The sequence below is a fragment of the Syzygium oleosum genome, unplaced genomic scaffold (assembly GCF_021117445.2).
Source record: "Syzygium oleosum isolate NSW1041296 unplaced genomic scaffold, Sole_v2.1 Sole_v2.20, whole genome shotgun sequence".
NCBI classification, from domain to species: domain Eukaryota; kingdom Viridiplantae; phylum Streptophyta; class Magnoliopsida; order Myrtales; family Myrtaceae; genus Syzygium; species Syzygium oleosum.
The window spans coordinates 2,139,628-2,160,629 of record NW_026607504.1 but is presented as its reverse complement, the minus strand read 5'-3'; the positions used below and the strand labels follow the sequence as shown (position 1 = coordinate 2,160,629).

At 41.4% G+C, this 21,002-nt stretch overlaps 2 protein-coding genes and 1 long non-coding RNA gene across 3 annotated transcripts; all 3 read left to right on the top strand.

The window, feature by feature from the left end:
• Positions 1-5,603: 5,603 nt before the first annotated feature.
• Positions 5,604-11,892, top strand: LOC115684025 (probable LRR receptor-like serine/threonine-protein kinase At4g29180). The gene is made up of 13 exons (XM_030608710.2): positions 5,604-5,707; positions 6,305-6,830; positions 7,062-7,528; positions 7,625-7,760; positions 7,980-8,051; positions 8,247-8,318; positions 8,454-8,534; positions 8,781-8,938; positions 9,403-9,644; positions 9,738-9,864; positions 10,129-10,191; positions 10,287-10,476; positions 10,683-11,892. The coding sequence occupies exons 1-13, from the start codon at positions 5,623-5,625 to the stop codon at positions 11,101-11,103; spliced, it is 2,640 nt and encodes an 879-aa protein (XP_030464570.2). The 5' UTR covers positions 5,604-5,622; the 3' UTR covers positions 11,104-11,892.
• A 2,613-nt stretch (positions 11,893-14,505) lies between these two features.
• Positions 14,506-14,972, top strand: LOC115684026 (uncharacterized). Its single transcript, XR_008818620.1, has 3 exons — positions 14,506-14,518; positions 14,637-14,775; positions 14,883-14,972. It is a non-coding gene; the product is annotated as an uncharacterized LOC115684026 (long non-coding RNA).
• Positions 14,973-17,272: 2,300 nt separating this feature from the next.
• On the top strand, positions 17,273-20,686 carry LOC115683994 (receptor-like protein kinase At3g21340). The gene is made up of 6 exons (XM_056320560.1): positions 17,273-17,420; positions 19,119-19,321; positions 19,457-19,582; positions 19,680-19,693; positions 19,737-20,018; positions 20,141-20,686. The coding sequence occupies exons 1-6, from the start codon at positions 17,273-17,275 to the stop codon at positions 20,523-20,525; spliced, it is 1,158 nt and encodes a 385-aa protein (XP_056176535.1). The 3' UTR covers positions 20,526-20,686.
• Positions 20,687-21,002: the final 316 nt, after the last annotated feature.

The following is a 21,002-nucleotide window of genomic DNA, read 5'->3' as shown; positions in this document are numbered from 1 at the left end:
GGAACTCCATGAGATAAGATTTGAGCCAAGGAATATGCCAAAGCCGCCAACTGACCGTCTCGTGTCATGGTCCCCAGCCCAACCTGCATCGGAAAAAGCATGGAGATGGAAATTGCGGCTGCGAGTGAAGAGTATGCCATGGTGCTGCGTGCCGCGAACGAAGCGCAATATGCGTTTGACAAACTGCCAATGGACCTCCGTGGGTGCATGCATGAACTGACAGGCAGTGTTGACAGCGAAGGCAATGTCGGGCCGAGTGAGAGTAAGATACTGCAATGCACCCACAGTACTACGATAAAGAGACGGGTCCGAGAACAGCTCACCACAATGAGAAGATGGAATATCCGAGCCCGCTACACATGGGGTGGTGACAGGCTTCGCATCCTGCATTTTTGCTCGGGCAAGAAGGTCGGCTGCATATTTTGTCTGGTGAAGAAGAATACCATCCGAAGTGCGTTTTAGTTCGATTCCAAGAAAATAATGAAGTTCACCCAAGTCTTTGATAGCAAATTCCTTTTGTAGAGACTCCAGGAGAGTAGACAATGGAGCTGTAGGGGATCCTGTAATAATGATGTCGTCGACATAGACGAGCAGGAAGATACTGTATTGGGCTGTATGCAGTATAAACAGGGAGGAGTCAGCAGTAGAAGCTACAAAACCTATGGAGACGAGAAAATTACTGAGACGTTGGTGCCAGGCACGTGGAGCTTGTTTCAAGCCATAGAGAGATCGTTTTAGGCGGCAGATATGATGAGGATGGTGGGGATCAACAAAACCAGGCGGTTGATCCATGAATATTTCTTCGGTGAGATGACCATGGAGAAAAGCGTTCTTGACATCTAGTTGTCGGAGTTGCCAACCCCGAGAAAATGCAACTGCGAGGACTGTACGAATCGTGACATGTTTCACCACCGGACTGAAGGTTTCATTATAGTCGATTCCCTGCTGTTGATGAAAGCCCTTTGCGACTAATCTGGCCTTGTACCGTTCAACAGAGCTATCTGCACGAAGCTTGATATGAAAGACCCATTTGCAGCCAATGGGCTTACCGTGCTGAGGAGATGGTACAAGCTCCCATGTCTGATTTTTTAGCAATGCGGTGTACTCTTCGGCCATAGCTGCCCGCCAATGCGAGTCTTTTACCGCTTGACTGTAACAAGATGGTGTAGATGGGATGGCTACCAAAGTGGTGAGTGCATAGGTGTGATCCTTTTGCACATGTCGGCGGGGAACGATGCCGTCTCGAAGTCTGGTCACCATGGGGTGGGCTAGTGGCGCCGTTTGTGGTGGCGGATTGGTAGCCTGCTGGATTGTGGTATGTGTGATAGCTTCAGTGGTAGGAGATGGCACTTCTGGTTGGAGTTGGAGAGATATTGAGCGGGAGGTGGAGGGATTGCCGTGCACAGCTGTCGGCATGTGAGATGCATCAGTCCTCGGCTCCTGCATATGTGAATCATCAGGTTTCAAATGTGTCAGTGGGGGAACATAAAGGGGTAACTCCAATGATGCTGGTGGGGACACATTTGATGATTCGTCGGTGACGGGAGCAGCAAACGGAAAAACAGTCTCATCAAAGGTGGCATCTGCAACCGTATAGAATCGTTGTTGTTGTGGAGAATAGCAACGATAGCCCTTGACACCTGAGGGATATCCCAAGAAAATACATCGATGTGACCTGGGCTCTAGTTTGTGCTTGGCATAGGTTCGTAGGTTCGGGTAGACAGCGCAGCCAAAAACCCGAAGATGCTCAATGGATGGTGCGGTAGAAAAAAGTACTTCCCAAGGGCTGCGTTGCTACAGAACGGGAGTAGGCAGTCGGTTGATAATGTGAACTGCACTTTCAAAAGCAAAATCCCAAAAATGAGAGGGAACAGATGCATGGTGCATCATGGCCAAACCCGTTTCAACCACATGTCTGTGTTTGCGCTCGGCCGAACCGTTTTGAAGGGCCAGGCGAGGACAGGATGTCCATTTATAAATGCCACGCTCCTGCAATAATTTTTTAAAAGATGCAGAAAGAAATTCTCCGGCACAGTCACTTTGGATGGCTTTAACTCGGGTATTGAGTTGGTTTTCAACAAAGTTTAGAAAGACCACGAAGATATGTAAAAATTGATCACGAGAGTTGAACATATAAAGCCAAGAAAATTTGGAGTAATCATCAATAAAACAAATATAATATTTATTATTTTGACGAGACGTTACAGGAGCTGGCCCCCAAATGTCAAAATGAACTAATTCTAGGGGAGCCTTGGATCTATGAAAAGTGGGAGAATGAGGATGACGATGACTCTTACTAGAGGCACATGCCGAGCAAGTTGGTTGAACAACTGACGACTTATTTAACATGCGAGAAATAGTAGAATATGCAGCATGGCCTAAACGATGGTGCCAACGGACAAGGGAGCTGGACTGAGATAGGTAATAAGCTGAAGGAGAAAGCTTGGATTGATCCGACAGTTGATAAAGTCCCTGATTAAGGTTCCCTTGGAAGAGAATCTTGCCCGTACGGCGGCACTTCACAGAAAAACAATTAGGTGAGAAAATGAAATCACAATTGTTTTCCTGTGAAAATTGACGAACGGAAAGTAAGTTTTCCTTTATAGAGGGAACAACTAGGACATTGGACAAACGAAAATTTTGAGAAACAAGAGTACCTATATGGGTTATCGGGAGGCTAGACCCATTACCTATGGTAACGTGTTGGTTGCCTAAGTAGGGCTGAAGAGAGGACAATTGAGATGGATTATTTGTGACGTGGTGTGTAGCACCGGAATCTGGATACCACGGGTCCGAAAAGACTGATGGTGGTGGTAGAATTTCAGCAATGTGGAGCTGGGGTGCCGAGCCTAAAGATTGTGGTGGAGGCCCACGATCTCGGCACACATTGGCTCGGTGGCCAAAACGATTACAGATTTGACATCGAACACTACCCCTCCTTTGATTTCTGTAATTTCCTGCATTTGGAGAGTAATTTGGGGCTGAATTTCGAGGGCCAGAGTGCTGTCCACTTTGCGGAAATTGTTGCCCAGGCCGTGGTGACCTATCCACACGAGAAGGAAGCTGTTGAGGTGATTGGTGTGCTGTCCGCGTCATGAACGCTGCTGGAGGGGAGGTGATGGGCTCAAGCAAATCAAGTCGTGCCTCATGAGCCAAGAGCAGCCCGTGTAGAGACTCACGTGTAAGGGATTGGTACTGACTTTGAACGGAGATTGACACTGCTAAATTTTGATATTCTGCTCCAAGTCCCCTGAATAGATGAGTTTGATATTCTTGTGAAGAGATGTTCTCACCAATCGAGGCAAGTTGATCAACAAGGAAGGCTGCTTGCTGTAGATATTCCGTGATTGTTTGATTTCCCTTGCGGAGAGTTTGAAGTTGCATTCGTAGATGTGTGGCGCGAGCACTGTTACGTGCTTCATATGATTGAGCCAAGAAGGACCATACGGCTGCTGAAGAGCCTAAATTGGAGAGCTGTGCAACGATGTTGTCAGCTGTGGAATTGAGAATCCACCCCAAGGCAATTTGATCTCGGGTAAACCATGTTTCATATGCTGGATTTGGTGAACTTTTGGTGACACCATTCTCACTAATTTCAGTGATAGTGTGTGGAGGGCATGGTTCGGTTTCGTCCACAATTGACAGGAGTCGACTGGCCCGAAGAAAGGGGAGGAGGCGTACCTTCCATATGATGTAATTGTCTCCGGTTAATTTGATACCAACCGCAGGACATGTGATTGATCCAGATGAGCCCCCTGTGGGAGGGATGAGAGGACATGGTGGGATAGCATTCTTGATGAGGTCACTTGGATTAGCAACACTTGGGATTGGGTTGCTTATTGTTTGATTGCTAGCTGCTGCGTTTGGGGAAGATGGGGATGAATTTGAATCTGATTGGTTTGCCATTTATGCTTTCGCAAGATATGGCTCTGATACCATGTAAAACAATGAACTAACAAGATGAGAATGGGTGGCAATTGCCAATACGTGTTTTGTGTTTCAGTAATAGAATTTTTTGTTACATTCTTCGGCTACACATTGTGATGTCTTTATATAATACAAGCTAGGGTTACGGAATTAATGGAGAATAAAATCATGATCTCTTCTCTTTGGAAAGAATTGATCTTGCTTGATGAGCGAGTGGTGAAGAGATTGTAGCTGAATCAAGACACGTCATTGTGCTCTTTTCTCTTTGGAAAGAATTGATCTTGCTTGATGAGCGAGTGGTGGAGAGATTGTAGCTGAATCAGGACACGTTATCGTTTCCTTTGACAAAAACTATGCTGTTGCCGAAAAAATATAGTATGGTCGATAGATTATGAAGATCAAGTCCATCATAGGATAACTTTTCGGTGATGCATGAGTAAGTCTTCTATGTAGACGAAGTCTACTAGATCAAGCTGCCAAATATATGTCGATAATATGTGTAATACTAGATCTCATCAAGACATAAATAATTTCTATGTTGGGATTGATTCTGTCCACTGCATAAGTTGCTAATAGGCTAAGATTTGAACAAAATTTCTCGATGGAAAACATTCAGGCAATGGAGCTAAAGTGTGGGGGAATAGTGGTGGCGTGTACGTTTGACCATCGGATAGCTGACGCCCACTCGGCCAACATGTTCGTGGTGTTTTGGGCAGAGACGGCTCTTTCCGATGGCCCGATCTCGCCCGACGCCGGCAAGGGTCGCCCTCGCCCAACCCCAACACCAGCGAGGGCCGCCCTCGCTGGCTTCCCTCCGCCATGGCTGGTGGAGGGAAGAGAGAAGAAAAGACAAAAAAAAATGGAAAAAGACAAAAATGCCCATGGGCTAAAGTATTGTGAGGTAAATGTGTCACAAATGGTATAGTTTGGGATTTTTCGTGTCACAAAAAAAAGTTCAGGATAAATTTATCACAAGTGACATAGTTTGGGGTTTTTCATGTTACAAAAAAAAATTCAGGGTAAATTTGTCATAAATGGCATAGTTTAGGGTTTTTTGTGATATTTTTCCTAAAAGTTTTAATTATAAAAGTGACGTAATATTTTTTGCTAGAATTTTTTGCCGGATGCACTAAGGTGATCACAAGTGGCATAGTTTGAGGTTTTTCGTGTCACAAAAAAAAATTTAGGGTAAATTTGTCACAAATGGCATAGTTTACGGTTTTTTGTGATATTTTCCCTAAAAGTTTTAATTATAAAAGTGATGTAATATTTTTTGCTGGAATTTTTCGCCGGATGCACTGAGGTGATCATATTTTCTCGGATTTGGCACTTAACTAAGTCGGCAAAAACTTTTTACACTTTTAGTGTCCTTATGCCGAATTTTGGTAATATTTTAATGCTGTATAGTGGAAGCTTAGAAACATTCGTGCTCCTATCAGCAGTAGCGAGGATACCCAAGCAATGCGACATAATCATTACCAGGTCAAGCGTGTGTATAAGCCAAAAATGTGCAAGATAGCAAACCGAATCTACTGAGTTTATTCTTTTTTTTTGTCATAAAGTCTACTGAGCATACCACTCTTTATTAATGGCTCTACCTATGCTTCATGTGGCAATGTACCTACAAATCTCTCTCTCTCTCTCTCTCTCTCTCTCTCTCTCTCTCTCTCTCTCTCAAACGGAGATGGTTTTGATATGCCACGAGAGATCCTGAAGATGTTGCAGGTCATGATTGGTTGTCTAGCTCTAGGAGTCATCGCTCGCGGTCAACAAAATCCAGGTTCTCTCCCTCGTGTCTCTCGCGTGCGAGAAATTGACGATTGAATTGTGAAGAGTTGAGACATAAGGGCACAGTGATGATTCGGTGTCTACCTCTCTTTCCGTTTGCAATCGACCTTTCAAGCAGAAGACAAGATGTAGTCATGAACACTCCAATTTGATTTCAAAAATGAGCTCCTAGTATTTAGGCAGAGTCGAGCTCAAGAAGTTTTTACGGTTTTAGAGCTAACATAGAGCAATCTTTTGAGCTAAAATTTAGGAATTTAGCAAAGTTAAGGCCGCTTGAGATTCTCTAAGGAAACATTTTAGGAATCCTCCTAAATATTGGACAGTCGGCCGTGTATCATCCTCTAGCTTACTCTATCTTTGCAAATGACATCCCTGTTTTCGGGCTTTTCACAGATGCCTGCATCATCCGATTATCCATCAGAACTTCTTTTCAGACCTCCAATTATCGAGCCGATTCTTACACTGTGTAATTTTCATTGCTGGAATTTCTATCTAGTTAAAGCGGTGAGATTTATAATGCTGTTTATATCTCGAATTCATGATGCATAGTGATAAGCAAGTGACGATATCTTATTTCACCTCGATTTAGGTTTCATTAGCATTGATTGCGGGGCACCTAATAATTACACTGACTATGGGCTCCGTATATACTACGAGCCTGATGCGGGGTTTGTAGATTCCGGAACAGACATGCAGGTGTCTACCCAGTTCATCGACATCCCCTACCTACAACAATCAAAGAACCTCAGGGTCTTCCCCAATGGAACAAGGAATTGTTACACATTAATGCCAGACAAAGGAAAGGGCAACACATATTTGGTCAGGGCTGACTTTTGGTATGGGAATTATGATGGCAAGAATCAAACCCCGGCATTTGACCTCCAGATTGATGTTAACTACTGGACCACGGTGAACTCTTCTTCTTGGACATACGAAGAGATTATCTACACTCCTCCAAGAGATTATATTCAAGTTTGCTTGGTGAATACCGGCTCGGGAGTTCCATTCATATCAGCTCTTGAGTTGCGGTTGCTGGATAACTCGATTTACCAGATCAATTCCGGTGCACTTGTAACCAAATGGAGATATAATTTAGGGAGCACAGACACATACAGGTGATTTTCATTGTTATTGCCCATCATATTCGGATGTTGACCACATTCATCGGTCAGTAAATAACGTGTTAGCTTGTTTGCATTTTACTAAACATGCATTTTGGCATAATGCAACTGCACAAATAATAGAAAACACTCTGTTATACACAAACTCACAAACTAATTTGTGTCGGCATGTTCATCATTTTGCACTTACCATTATGATTATTTGATTGGCATCGGCACTAATAGGTATCCACAAGATGTATATGATCGCATCTGGGCCGATAAGACTTATAACTGGCCGTCAGTCGGCAACACGACGGCCATTGTGACAAGTACAAGCAATGATGCCTATAAAGTTCCGCCTGAAGTTTTGATGACCGCCACACAGGTACAAAATGTCACTGATCCTCTGAGTCTGTCCTGGACCTCCGACAACTCCAATACTGTTTGGTATATATACTTTCACTTTGTGGAATTGCAACTGCAAAAGGGACAATTCAGAGAACTCGCAGTATATGTACAAGACGAATTCGTGGAAACCATCATGCTCGAGAACCTAACGCCAGTGACGGTAGCCTCATCGCCCATAAGTGGACATAATTTGAACTTGACTGTTAATGCGACGGCCCGCTCTAGTTTGCCACCTCTCCTAAATGCCATCGAGTTTTTCTCCGTGGCACAGCTTCCGAATTCACCGACTTTTCTTGATGACTGTATGTACATATCTATGCTCTCCTCTCTTTTTTTGGTGTTTTGTTTCAATACTCTTCCACTTCCTTATGATTGTAGCTCTTTGTGGGGTGGTATAGTCAATGCCATGCACGATGTCAAGAAAGCATATGGGCTGACCGGAGATAGCTGGCAGGGTGATCCCTGCGTTCCTGCGCAACACTTATGGAGCGGATTGAATTGTAGCTACGATAGTTCTCCAAGAATCGTCTCACTGTAAGTCCACGACTACATATTTTCTCTGAAAACATGCTGCATTGGAACACGTCTCTGAAAGATAAGTTTTCTCGACAATGAATATAGTACAGATTGGTAATACATCACGTGACTAAAGAAATGATTTTGAAAATCAAAAGTCTATATATTAGTGCCTTCCATGTCAAAAGTTTTAAGCGGTGGGATTTTACATTTATCGAGTTAGCTGCGGATGTGCAGGAACCTCAGCTCCAGTGGACTGAAAGGACCGATAGCTACGTCGATCTCCAATTTGACAGCAGTTGTGGCCCTGTATGTATTAGCAGTTTTTCTTCCACATTGTTCACTTAATTTGCGCAGAAACAGAATGGACAACAATAAGCCCAAAAAAAACAACAGACTTCTTTATCATTAGCTTGATGTTCATTATCTACCTTATCCTGTTTTATGCATTTCAATAAGTATATGCATATGAAGTTTCTTAGTACTTTTTTGGCTTATTTTCAGGGATTTATCCAACAATTTATTAATCTGGTCCGTGCCCGACTTTTTAGCAAAAATGCCGAGCTTGAAAGTTCTGTGAGTTACTGTGCTTTTAATAGAAAAATCATTTGCGGTTATCTGGCCCGAGTGATATAAACTTTTAATAGAAATTTTTAGTACTTTTTTGGCATAATATCAGGGATATCAACTTCTAAATGTGAAAACTTGCAGGAATTTAAGTGGAAACAACCTGAATGGCTCTGTTCCTCAAATTCTCTTGAAGAAGAAGGCAGATAGATCATTGCTACTAATGTTCGCTTATGGCCACACTATCGTAACACTACATTATTCGCATATTATCATCTATACAATCTGCTGCTTTTTTTTTTCTGTACGTTTCTGGTCACACTGAAGAATGAAAAAGATGAAAGCGATAATTGCTTTGTTAGTTTTCTGTTTGATCAACTTATGTATGTAATACATACACTGGGTGGGATATCCATGAATTCATGTGCTAATCTTTTGGCATTGACATGTACTATCGACGTTTTTTGACAGCTTAGATGGAAACCCAAATCTTTGCCAATCAGACAATTGTCAGACCAACAAGGGCATCTCTATTGCTCCAATCATTGCTTCAGTTGCAGCCGTTCTGTTCTTGATTTTATTGGGAGCTCTTGCAGTATTGTGGATAATCAAAAGAAGACAAATCCAAAGTAACTCTCTTGCGTATTGCATGTGCAAGAAAAATGAAAAGCTTTACATGTCATTTTCTCAATCCGCATCGGGTTTTGAACCCCAAACTAGTTAACTGGTCCAATTGCTCATATCCCTTTCAACAATCGGGCCCGGAAAAAGTGAACATGATAATCTTGCTTCTATGCATCATTGTTTCACGTTAAAAAAACTACGCACGCATTATATGTTGATAATATCCTAATCGCATCAACGCGTACCCACATCTCGTGTAGATAAAGGCATGAATACTTCCTCATTTAGTTGAGGTAACTCGCTTTGCTCTTTCTGGTTCATTTTTCACGACATGGTCTCTTCTTTATATAAGTCATTACATACTTCTTCAAGAAGGTTCTGTTTGTAGCGAAGTCATATGATATCAGACTGAGGATCATGATCCACTTAACTCTGTTGAGATTATATAATTTCCTTTTTATTTCTCCAGATGTTACTACCATTACTACAACTACCAACTCTAACGGCGGATCTATTGGGACATTAAGGTTGTCAAAAAATCGACCTTTTACATCCACTGAGCTTACCAGAATTACTGAAAACTTTGAAACAGTAATTGGAGAGGGAGGATTTGGGAAAGTCTACTTTGGCAGACTTGACGATGGCATTCAAGTCGCTGTAAAAATGTTATCTCGATCATCAAAGCAAGGCTACAAGGAGTTTCACGCAGAGGTTTGAGACATAAGTGCAACTAGAATCGATGTGGCATGTTTTCGGTTTATTGGGTGTTCTACTAATAGCAAGCTCCGATACCTTAATGTGCAGGCACAACTCCTGATGGTCGTTCACCATAGAAATCTAGTTTCACTTATCGGATATTGCGAAGAATTTGAAAACATGGCGCTAATTTACGAATTCATGTCCAATGGAAATGTTCGGCAACATTTGTCAGGTTTGTCTGATATTTCCTTTTACTAATTCTAAACAGATAAAGCATCTCTTAGGCTCTCACTATATGACAGCACATGTGTCGAGATACATTTTATCTCAACATTGTTCTTTGATAGTTCAGGCTTTTGCATTAATCGGTTAAGTTACATATTCATTAATAGCACCATGGAGATGAAATTAACTTCTCAGCGAATGAACACAATAGTGAACAGGCTTTTACATCTTCCATGATTGGAATAATCCTTATTTCTCTACTTTCGAGCAGCAAACAACCCTAATGTTTTGAGTTGGAGTCAGAGACTACAAATCGCAATCGATGCAGCTCAGGGTACATAAAGTAGATTGATGAAATCTTTGTTCGCATGTCCACAAGTTGAGCAACACAATACATTTCATTAAGTTTTCTTTTTGTGGGTGGTGCAGGGTTGGAGTACCTGCATAATGGCTGCAAACCTACCATTGTCCATAGAGATTTAAAGACGCCCAATATTTTACTAAACGAAAACATGCAAGCGAAGATTGCTGATTTTGGATTATCGAAGGCATTTGTAACAGAGCATGATTCTCATATTTCAACTCGCCCAGCAGGAACGCCTGGTTATCTCGATCCGGAGTAAGCAACTCGAATCAACAACTCTGAATACAAAGACTACTCCACCTAGGAAGCAGAATAACCGTGCTGATTTGGACCAGCGCGAGAGGCCCATACATTTTATTTGTACATGTTTATGTTGGATACACGTATGTAGGTACGTTTTTGAAAGGCAGTTTCAGCTATTATTGTACTAATCAAAGCAACAATTCCTTTTGAATCCTCAGGTTTCATACATCTGGAAACTTGAGCAAGAAGAGCGACGTGTACAGCTTCGGCGTAGTTTTATTCGAGTTAATCACTGGCCACCCTGCCATTATAAGAAGTCCAGAGGGCAGCAGCACGCACATACTTCACTGGGTGACTCCACTCATAGAAAGAGGGGACATCCAAAGCATTGTCGACCCGAGGTTAAATGGCCAATTCAACATCAATTCTGCATGGAAAGCGGTGGAAATAGCCATGTTGTGTGTGCCGATGACATCGGTCCAAAGGCCGGACATAAACCGTGTTCTGTGGGAACTAAAAGAATGCTTGACGGCAGAGATCGGTTCAGGAAGAAGCCAAAGAATAGGATATAGTAAGAGGAGGAGTGAGTCTTTTGAGATGACCTCAATTGATGGTGTTATTGCTCCAAGTGCTCGTTAACCATACTTCGTCTATAAGGTTATCATGTCCATCTTCCCTGTATAAGTTGTTGATTATTACATGGAACAGATTAGAAAACTTTTGTACAAAGTCTGAGCTTGTGGCTTTAAATTGTGAGTGATGCATATTGGGGTCGTTGCTTTTCTAGCCTAGTGAATAAATGAGTGAATGTTGAGTTCAATTCACAGATGGGCCCCTCTTTATAAGGTTACAAACTGTACAGTTATGAAGATGTTGATAGCTAGCATTGCTCAGTCATCCATGTGAACTCCTGTATAATGAAGCAGAGGAAAAAATGAATTTCTTTCATTTTTATACCATCTGTTTTATAAAACAAAGTCATCTTTTGACAAACTTTGCCAACCACAACCACCTAAGTAGCCCGAAGAGCAGCACTCACGTCATCCAATCGGTGTCGCCTCTCATCGGGCAAGAGGATATAGAGAGCGTCATGGATCAGAGGCTACAAGGGTGGTTCAGCGCCCACATCTGCTCGGAAACTAGTCGAGGCAGCAATGCCGTGCGTGGCCACAACTGCGAACGAGAGGCCAAACATGAACCCCGCATGCTGTCGGAGCCGAAGGAATGTCCGACTCTTTCTAGGTGAGGTGCCTAACGAACCATGGGATTCTGTTCTGCTTCACCCTTCACGCTCGCTGCTTATGATGTGGCAACATGTCTGGGAAAATGTCCCGCGAGACGGTGCTTATAATGTGCTCCAAAACCTTCCTTTGGGTCTGTAATTGTGGACGATGTGGACGACGGGATTTTCTTCTGATGATATGATAGAATTTCAAGGTTTTGCATGTAACATATCCTCCTATGAACTCATATAGTGAGAGATGCTCTTGAAGAAAGGAAACTGCTGTTTTTGCACTGAAAGAACAAAAATTACTTATGTCTGTCGGCCGAGTAATCTAACAAATCTTTTACCACATGTCGTGCAATTTAGTAAATGTGCGCACGTGTTGCGTGTTTCCCAAGAAAAAAAGAGAAAGAACTCTCTCAATATTAAAGTAAACCATCTTAATACGAGAAACTTAAATCATCAAACGATGAATTCATAAAAGTGTACAAAGCAATTGTTTAAATGTAGAATGAAAGAGAAATATAGTGCAAGAATTGCAATTCTTTTAAGAAAGTGGCTGAGAAGATTCAAATTTTCCAATGAAAAATCAGTGGAAATAAAATTGAATCATTAGCTGACTCATCAGATATATTGATAAGCTAAGAAATAAAAAATGAAGTGTATATTGAGATCTTCTCTACTTCATATAATTAGTATAGACGAGACAACAAAATGGGAACTGCAATGGGAAAATTAGAGTATAACACGGCACAACTCAATCAATTAGCAATTGACAAGTCTTTGGCATAATTCAATAATCTAACTCCTTAATTTTTCTTTGGGTTAATACCACGAAAAATCATAAATAGATACATCTATAATAAATTTATCAAAAATTAATTTTTTGATCATAAAAAAACCTCAAATTAGTACATCTGTGATAAATTTACTCAAAAATAATATTTTGACCACTAAAATCCCGAAATTGGAACATTTATAATAAATTTACCGTCCGTTAATTTTTGTTAAATTAGATTAATATCACGAATAATTACAAATTAAAGTGAAGGGTAAAATCTCAAACTGGTAGATTCGTTAATTATCACGTGTTATTCAATTTAATAATTTAATAATAAAATTTAATGAAAATTAACGGAGTATAAATTTATCTAAGGTATATTAATTTATAACGCTTCCTCACTTCCTGATCATCTCTCTACTTCTTACCTGTCCGAAGCTCCGCTTGTCGTTTGAACTTCGCGGGGTTTCGTGCTGACTTCGTCGTCCTCCTCTCGCTCTGAACTCTGCTAATAAGCCCTAAAGACTCCACCTTTACGAGATTCTCGCGCACCCTTTTTCATGTCATGCAAGCATCAGACATGAGAGCTCTGAGAACGCTCTGCACCCACAAGCGCCTCCTCCATCCCACCTCGAACCCCACATCCCTCGCCTCCTTCTTCAACCCCCTCCAGAACCCCCGTTTCCACCGCGGTGTCCACTCCAGGAATCACCGCCTCCTCTCCCAAGAGCCCAGCCTCGCGGCCCTGTCCTCGGGCTCCGAGTCGGAGACCAGCGACACCGCCGCCCGATGGGTCAGGAGCAGTGGCGGGGAAGCAGGGTCGGGCCCTGAGAGCGGAGCGAGAAGTGGGAATGGCGAGATTTCCGAAGAAAGGAGGCATTTTGGGGGCGGGAGGAGTTCTTATGCTGGGAGTGGGAAGAACGGTAAGAAGAGGGGTTGTTGGGTTTGTTCGGATTGCGGGTACGCGGATGGACAGTGGCGGGGTTCTTGCAGGTCGTGCCGAAGCGCCGGGACGATGAAGCAGTTCGCGGTGGAGGAAAACGGCGGCGGGAGCGAGAAAGTGAGGGGTTTCGAGGTGTCGGAGAATGTGGTGAGGTCGTGGATGCCGCAGCGGGCTGGCGAGGTGCGGCCGCTGCGGTTGACGGATGTGAATAGGGGGGTGAATCAGTTAGAGTGGCGGATTCCTCTGTAAGTCTGTTCTGTTCTTGAAAATTAATGACTGGTTATCTTTGGACCCTATATTGCAGCTGCTACAGAAATAGAAGAAAAAAGTTGTTTAGTTCGTTTTATTGTCTTATCTACATTTGACATGATTTATCTCGAAACATCTTTCCAGGAGTTGGATCATAGAGCGTTATGTGGTGGTTTTGAAATTTTCTAATAAAATTTTGCTGGAATGATAGTATATATCTTTTTTTTAGTGATATGGGAATGATGATATGACTTTTGATCCTGATGACAATCTGTTGTCCACCTCGATGAAACCATTCATGCTGGTTATTCCAACACATTAGCACTTCTAATTATTAATTTTGGAAGAAACACGTGTGTCGCTCAAATTCCATAGTGTAAACGTTCTCTTGGGGTGCTTGATATTCAGGTATGGATCCTTTGGAGAGGAGGTTTCGAGAGTGCTAGGTGGTGGTCTCGTGCCAGATTTGACCTACTTTTTTGCTGTATGGTCTGCTTGAACCTGCTGCTGTACTGGAACTCTCACTTGAGATATATGGAAGTTTTGAAGAATTTAATTTCATCAAAGCTATTGATTTTGCTGCATTGTGGCTCTAAAGGTTCCTTAATTTTGGTGGGAGGTGATCCTGGTGTTGGCAAGAGTACCCTGTTGCTGCAGGTAATGTACTTAAAGGATACATTAAATATTCATAAAATATGTTTAATTCTCTGTATATCTATCTCCTTGTACAACCATTGTGCTCTACCTTGTCCATCTCGTAATGTTAATATTTTTCTATTGGAAGATGGCTGCAATGATTGCTGAAGGCCGGGATCTTGGCAGATCAGCTCCAGTAGTATATGGCTCTGGGGAAGAGGTAAATGGAGTTTTCATGCTAGCCTGCTGCTGGTCTTTGCTGTCATGCATATTCATTCTTGTTGCCAGATCAAATTTGTTTTCGCTTCTCGGACGGTTTTTCTTGTTTGTAAATATAGGCTCTTCCACATTTTCTGCCTTAGGCTTTCTCTGGCTTGTAGCATATCATTTAGCCATGAGATAATTTTACTCGAGGAGTCTTGATAGAAAGCTACACCACATAATGAAGATATAGATTTCCTCTGATAGGCATCTGCTGTATTCGTTCCTTTTATTTTTTCTGGCCAACCTGTATGTGTCATTATCATATCACAATTACAATCTACCTTTTCCCCTTCTGAGGACTCTCTTTGATTTTGTGGTAGAGTGTGGAGCAAATTGGAAGCAGAGCTGACCGTCTAAGCATTGGAACTGAAGAACTGTATTTGTACTCGAGCACTGATATTGAGGTGAGTGCAAAGTCAGGAATTTTGCATCAACCAATTATTTGTACCTCTCGAATTACTTTCACAATTTTGTCCTGATTTTTCATGTGTAAATCGGATTGGATCCTTGAGCTGCCATTAGTAACCTGATAGACCCAAAGTCCAATGGAGATGATAATTACTTAGAAAACAATTGAAGCATGTGCTTGTTAAAGTAACCGTTTTATGGGTTGTCTACAGTAAAAAATTTCTCTGTTTGGATATAGAGAGTCCAGATCTTTTGCAAATTCAAAAGTGCTGGTTATGCATTTGCTCTATGTGAGCCTTGACATGTGTTTTGTTCTGCAGGACATACTAGAAAAAATTCAAATTCTTTCACCTCGAGCTTTGATTATCGATTCAATTCAGACAGTTTATCTAAAAGGAGTGGCTGGAAGTGCTGGAGGTCTCTCACAGGTAACATCTTTGCAATCTCTCCCCTTGCAAGAGGCAAAAATGGATCTGAATTCAGGAGATTAGTGATTGAGTTTAGGGCACTCTAATTTGTTAAAGTGATCTCGTGTTGCCAAAAGTTCTTTTGCCTAAAGTTTTTTCACTTCTCTTGTGAGATTGACCGGTATTGCTAGCATGTAGCCGTCGCCACATATTCAAGTGAGCTTTTCTGAACAATTCTATTGGTTAACCAAGCAACTTTACCCAATATTTAAGAGTACTGATATTGGTTGCTTCATCTTGACTATCTTTATAAATGCACCGAGGACAAATGTATGATTGATCTTGACATTGATGTGTGGCAGGTGAAAGAATGTACATCAGCATTGCTTCGTTTTGCAAAAAAGACAAACATTCCTGTTCTATTGTTATTCAAAATTTATTATTCTCATCATTTGTTTTGGATGTGCTAAATCGCCTACAAATTTGGACTATTCCTATATGATGTTATAGCATTTATGTCAGCCCATACATCTTTAGCATCTTGGTGATATTGGAGTTGCTGTGACAACCAATCTTTCTAGAAGATTTTGCTTATGTGAGTCCACTCTTGTTGATTGTATATTTCAGATTGGACATGTGACAAAATCTGGAGAAATAGCTGGTCCCAGAGTTTTGGAGCACATTGTGGATGTCGTTTTGTATCTGGAAGTTGGTACCTTTATCAACATTTCTTTTGTTGTATTGATAGTGGATTTGCTGAAGCTGTGGCATAACTGTAGCATCTCATTTTAGGTCTTCTAGAGTCACTCATGCATTCTTGTACTGTCATTGAAGTTGTTTGATTCCAACTTAGCAATTCAAGTTTTCTTTGCATACGATGGGTCAATTAGTTGGGGTAATCTAAAAGAATATCCAGCAGCTATTTCTAGATTGATTTTGTGTCTTAGGGATTGCGATGGTTCATTACAACAAACAGTTCTTGTTATGATCTCGTATATTTCATTCAATAATAGCTGCAGAACTTTTCTCTTTGACGCATCATACTTAGTTTAGGTATGCTACATGCATGAGCTTCTTGACAAGTCAGTGCTTTTTGTCGACTAGTGTTTCATCGACAAAGTTCACTGCATGTTTAACATGCTTTCGATCATTCTCTTTCAAAAAGTTTTCGTGTTTCATAGCAATGGAAGTCAACGAAAATATATCATAATAAGCTTGTCCTATCATTCTTTCTCTGATAGCAAACTTTAAACCATTAAAAGCAAACTCAGTGAACGTCTTTTTAGGTAAAGGTACAAAATACCTATTCCTTGCCTTTCTAAATCGAAACATGAACTGATCAACTGACTCATTATTGTATTGTTTCATTGCTAACAAATCCGCCATAAACATATCCGGCGCAGCTCTTTGAAACTGACTATGAAACATCATTTCCATTTGATCCCAAAAAAATACAGAATGAGGTGGTAGAGATGTGTACCAGGTAAAAGCAGTTTTGGACAATGATAATGGAAATAACCGTAGCTTCCAATGATCTCCATATGTAGCATCTCCACACAAAGCAGTGAATCGATTGATGTGTTCTTGTTTCGATTGATCATCCTCACCAGTAAACAGGTTAAATTCTAGTATTTTAAACCCCCTTAGGTATGGAATTGCATCCATCCATTCCGGGTATGGTTTTCTATATACCTGCCTAAAACCTCCCGCTTCACCACCATATTGCCGTAGTACTGGATCGACTACGCATTGATTTTGTCTTATTGGGATCACAATTGGTGGTGTGATTGCTTGAGCCGCCTGCACAACCTGAGGCATCATTTGAGGTATGTTCTGTTGCAAAGGTTGATGCATTTGGTATTGGGGTACTGGCGGTTGTGGTATTGGCTACGGCAATGGATACTGTGGTACTGGCTGCGGATATTGTGGAATCAGGTTTTGTGGTAATGGCTGTGGATATTGCGGAACCGGGTTTTGTAGTAATGGCTATGGATATTGCTGAACCGGGTTTTGTGGTAATGGCTGTGGATATTGTGGCACTTGGTACTGCGGTACTGGCTGTGGTGGTGTTAAAATCCTTCTCGGGATCTCTGTATTAGCATTTGGCCTAAACAAAGTTTGAGGGAGACTAGGTTGGGTAGCAACACCACCAGGCAACACATTGTCATGTGACTGGTACAGAGTAGCATGCTAAGGAACCAAATTTGCATTAACTGGCCCAGACAAATGAACCCCGTTGGCTGCTGGCTGACCCATGTTGGTATTCTCATTCGTTTGTGATAAATTAACCACATTACCTTCACTGTCACCGCTTGGCCGTACGCTTGGCCGTACGCTTGACCTACCAACGTGTTTTCTCCTCTATGAAGAATCCTTATTGGCGCAAGAGGCATAAGTTGTCCTGCAGTTCTACCACCAGGGAGCGTAACAACGAGCTGTCCAAGACTTCCAACTACGCCGGGAGGAACAATAGGAACAGTTTGTGACTGGGTAGAACTCATCGATGAGCTTTGCCTGCCAGTAATCTCCTAGACTGTATTAATAAACAATGGCCTAACAATATCAGCCACACATCTAGTGACTAGATTAGCTAGATCGTTGTATTGTTGTTCCATGATTCTTCTCATAGTAGTAAGCGTAATTGAATTTGGTTCCAATTGCTTTCTCTGTTCTTCAATAAGGTGTCTGGGAATATCTATCTCCCCTACTTGTCTTTGTTCCGCCACTGTCCGTCCATTCAATGATTCCGCACGTGTCACCCGCTCCATAGCAGGATTGGGGGGTACGCTGCTCCCTGCAACATTGTTATTCTGATCCAATTGGCTCTAACTCCTCATTCGTGCCATCGTTACTCCTCCAATTGACCAATTAGGTCTCACCGGGCGTGCAAAAATTATGTTTTGCCGGAAATGGTTCCTACGACGAAATATAATTCACCAAAAGTCGTTCTTCGATTTTTAATGAGAGGAGACCGGGTTCTAAGTCTAATTCTGGACAGGGGTGATCCAGGCGTGAACAAAGAATCTGATTGTCCCGATTGATAACACAAATTTCACACAATGACGAAATTTGACTTAAATTTATAGAGGACTTAGACGAATCCGTCCAATTACTGGCAGCGTCCAAAGTTCATCGATGTGATATTACAAAGTTACTGACTTGGAACATAAATAGCTATAGCTACGGAAACTAAAGGTGCGATACAGAAAAGTAAAGATAAAAAGACAGCATTTTGGTTTTAATCAAAGTTTTGCAATGCTAGTAATATGAGTTCATAATGATCACGAGAAAATGAAGACGAGAGAGACAGGGATCACCACAGCATGGTCGCATCAGTATCACAAAGAGAACGTGCGATATTCAGCTTAACTTATTGACAATAAAGTCTCTGATTTTTTTTCTTCAAAAGTAATCGTGCCATGCACGAGGACTTATAATAACTTGAGAGTACAGCTTTGTCCTTAATAGTCTGATGGTCACTAAAAGAAAGTTTGATTGTGCAATCTCAAACTTATCATATGTACTGAGCAAAGAAAAATTATCTATTTGTTAGCATATTGAAAGCAGGTGACAGAATCCTTGCCCAGATCTTTTGATTTTTGTCCTCTTCTCCACCAAAACGGGATCAGAAAAACCTTCCCTACGACTTTTAATTGTTGAAACGCAAATGGAGTTATTTGCCTCGAAAGTCTATTATCCAAAGTGGTAGTTGCAATATTCATAGGAACCTTTTTGGTACAGAATCTAGTGAAAGGATGCTGAGATTAAAGAATCGACCTTTTAAGTATGGAGAGATTTCAAGAATCACTGGGAACTTTGGACGAGTGATTGGTGAAGGTGGATTTGGAAAGGTATATCTTGGCACACTAGATAATGGCACCGCAGTTGCTGTGAAGATGCTCTCTGAATCATCAAGGCAAGGGTACAAGGAATTTCAAGCGGAGGTTAGATACGATGATGCAATCATGTTTCCTATTAAAATCAACTTATGCTGACAATTACACAGATGTTCGTTCATAAACTTCCTCTTTGACTCTTCTCTGTATTCGTTATAGTAACACACACTCTTTATGCTGCAGGCGCAGCTCTCAATGATTCTTCATCACAGAAACTTGGTTTCTCTGTTTGGATATTGCAACAAGTCCAAGCACATGGCATTAATATATGAATACATGGCTAATGGAAATTATGGCAACATTTATCAGGTGCGTATTTATCTTCTTTTCTATTGTTTTCTTCTATAAAATAATCCTGTAGAACTCTGTTTCTTGCTCATAGGTAAAGTTAAGATGCATCCAACAGGGGACCATCTGGAGGTTTTGACATGAAGTAACAGACTACAAATATCTCTGGATGCAGCACAAGGTACGCGAATGAGATATCCTCAGTTGTAGGTTTTTTCCCATCATTGCTTTGGCATTGTTTTTACACGTTTTTTCCGAGGATTTCAGGTTTGGATTATTTGCATAATGGTCGCAAGCCATCCATCATCCACAGAGACATGAAGACTACTAACATCTTGTTGAACGAAGAACTCCAAGCCAGAGTAGCTAATTATGGCCTGTCTAGAGCTTTTGCGACTGAAAAGGACTCTCATGTGTCAACTTTTCCTGCGGGCACTCCTGGCTACCTCGACCCTGAGTAATGGCTAAAACTTCATATTACTGTTCTGGTTCATTTCAGGATCTCAATATGCATATACATATTGACATAGCTTGGGATTTCATCTTTGATATGAAGATCCGTATTTTTTTTCCTCCCAGGATTCATTCTTCTGGGAACTTTAACAAGAAGAGCGATGTTTATAGTTTTGGAGTCGTACTATCTAAGTTGATCATGGGCCGACCCGCAATAATGAGAAGTCAGGATGGCAATGCCAGCTTGCACATACTTGAATGGTTGATTCCGATCGTTGAAAGCGGTGATACACGGAGCATTATGGATCCAAGGCTACAAGGAGAATTCGACTTCAACTCGGCTTGGAAACTAGTGGAGATTGCCATGTCTTGTACACAACCAACGGCAATTCAAAGGCCGGATATACATCAAGTATTGGCAGAGTTGGAGTCTTTGGTGAGCAAATCAAGTGGTCCCTTTGAAATGACCTCCTTGGACCTCCCATCTCACGAGGTCCCTCTCGCAAGGTAGCAGAACTTTTCCATACCAGGAAGGCTCGCTTCTTTTTAGGTTAGAGATTAATTTTTGTTCTTTAATTGCATCACCCATTTCCCTTTTCTTTCTGTCATTGAATCTTCCAAACTCGCTGTCTAGCAATGATATCCTTTCGTCCTTTGAGGTTCCTTTCTCCATTTATTATGTCAGTTCATGGCATTCCTAATACCGCGAAAGTAGGAACCCCATTGCATAAAAAATTAGGGATTAATCCCGACTCGGGACAAGCGTAAAAAAAGTCCTAAACCTATTTCATTTGTGCTAATTTAGTCATAAACTTTTTAATAGTGCCAATTTAGTCTTAAACCTTTTGACCTAATGCCAATTTAGTCTTTATTGCTAACGAGGATGTCGACCGATCTACGTTGTACTACCGGCGTTACCGTAGACAACTTTTAATAATAATGTAATATTATTTTCTTGTTTTTTCTTTCTTTTCCTTTTTATTTTCTT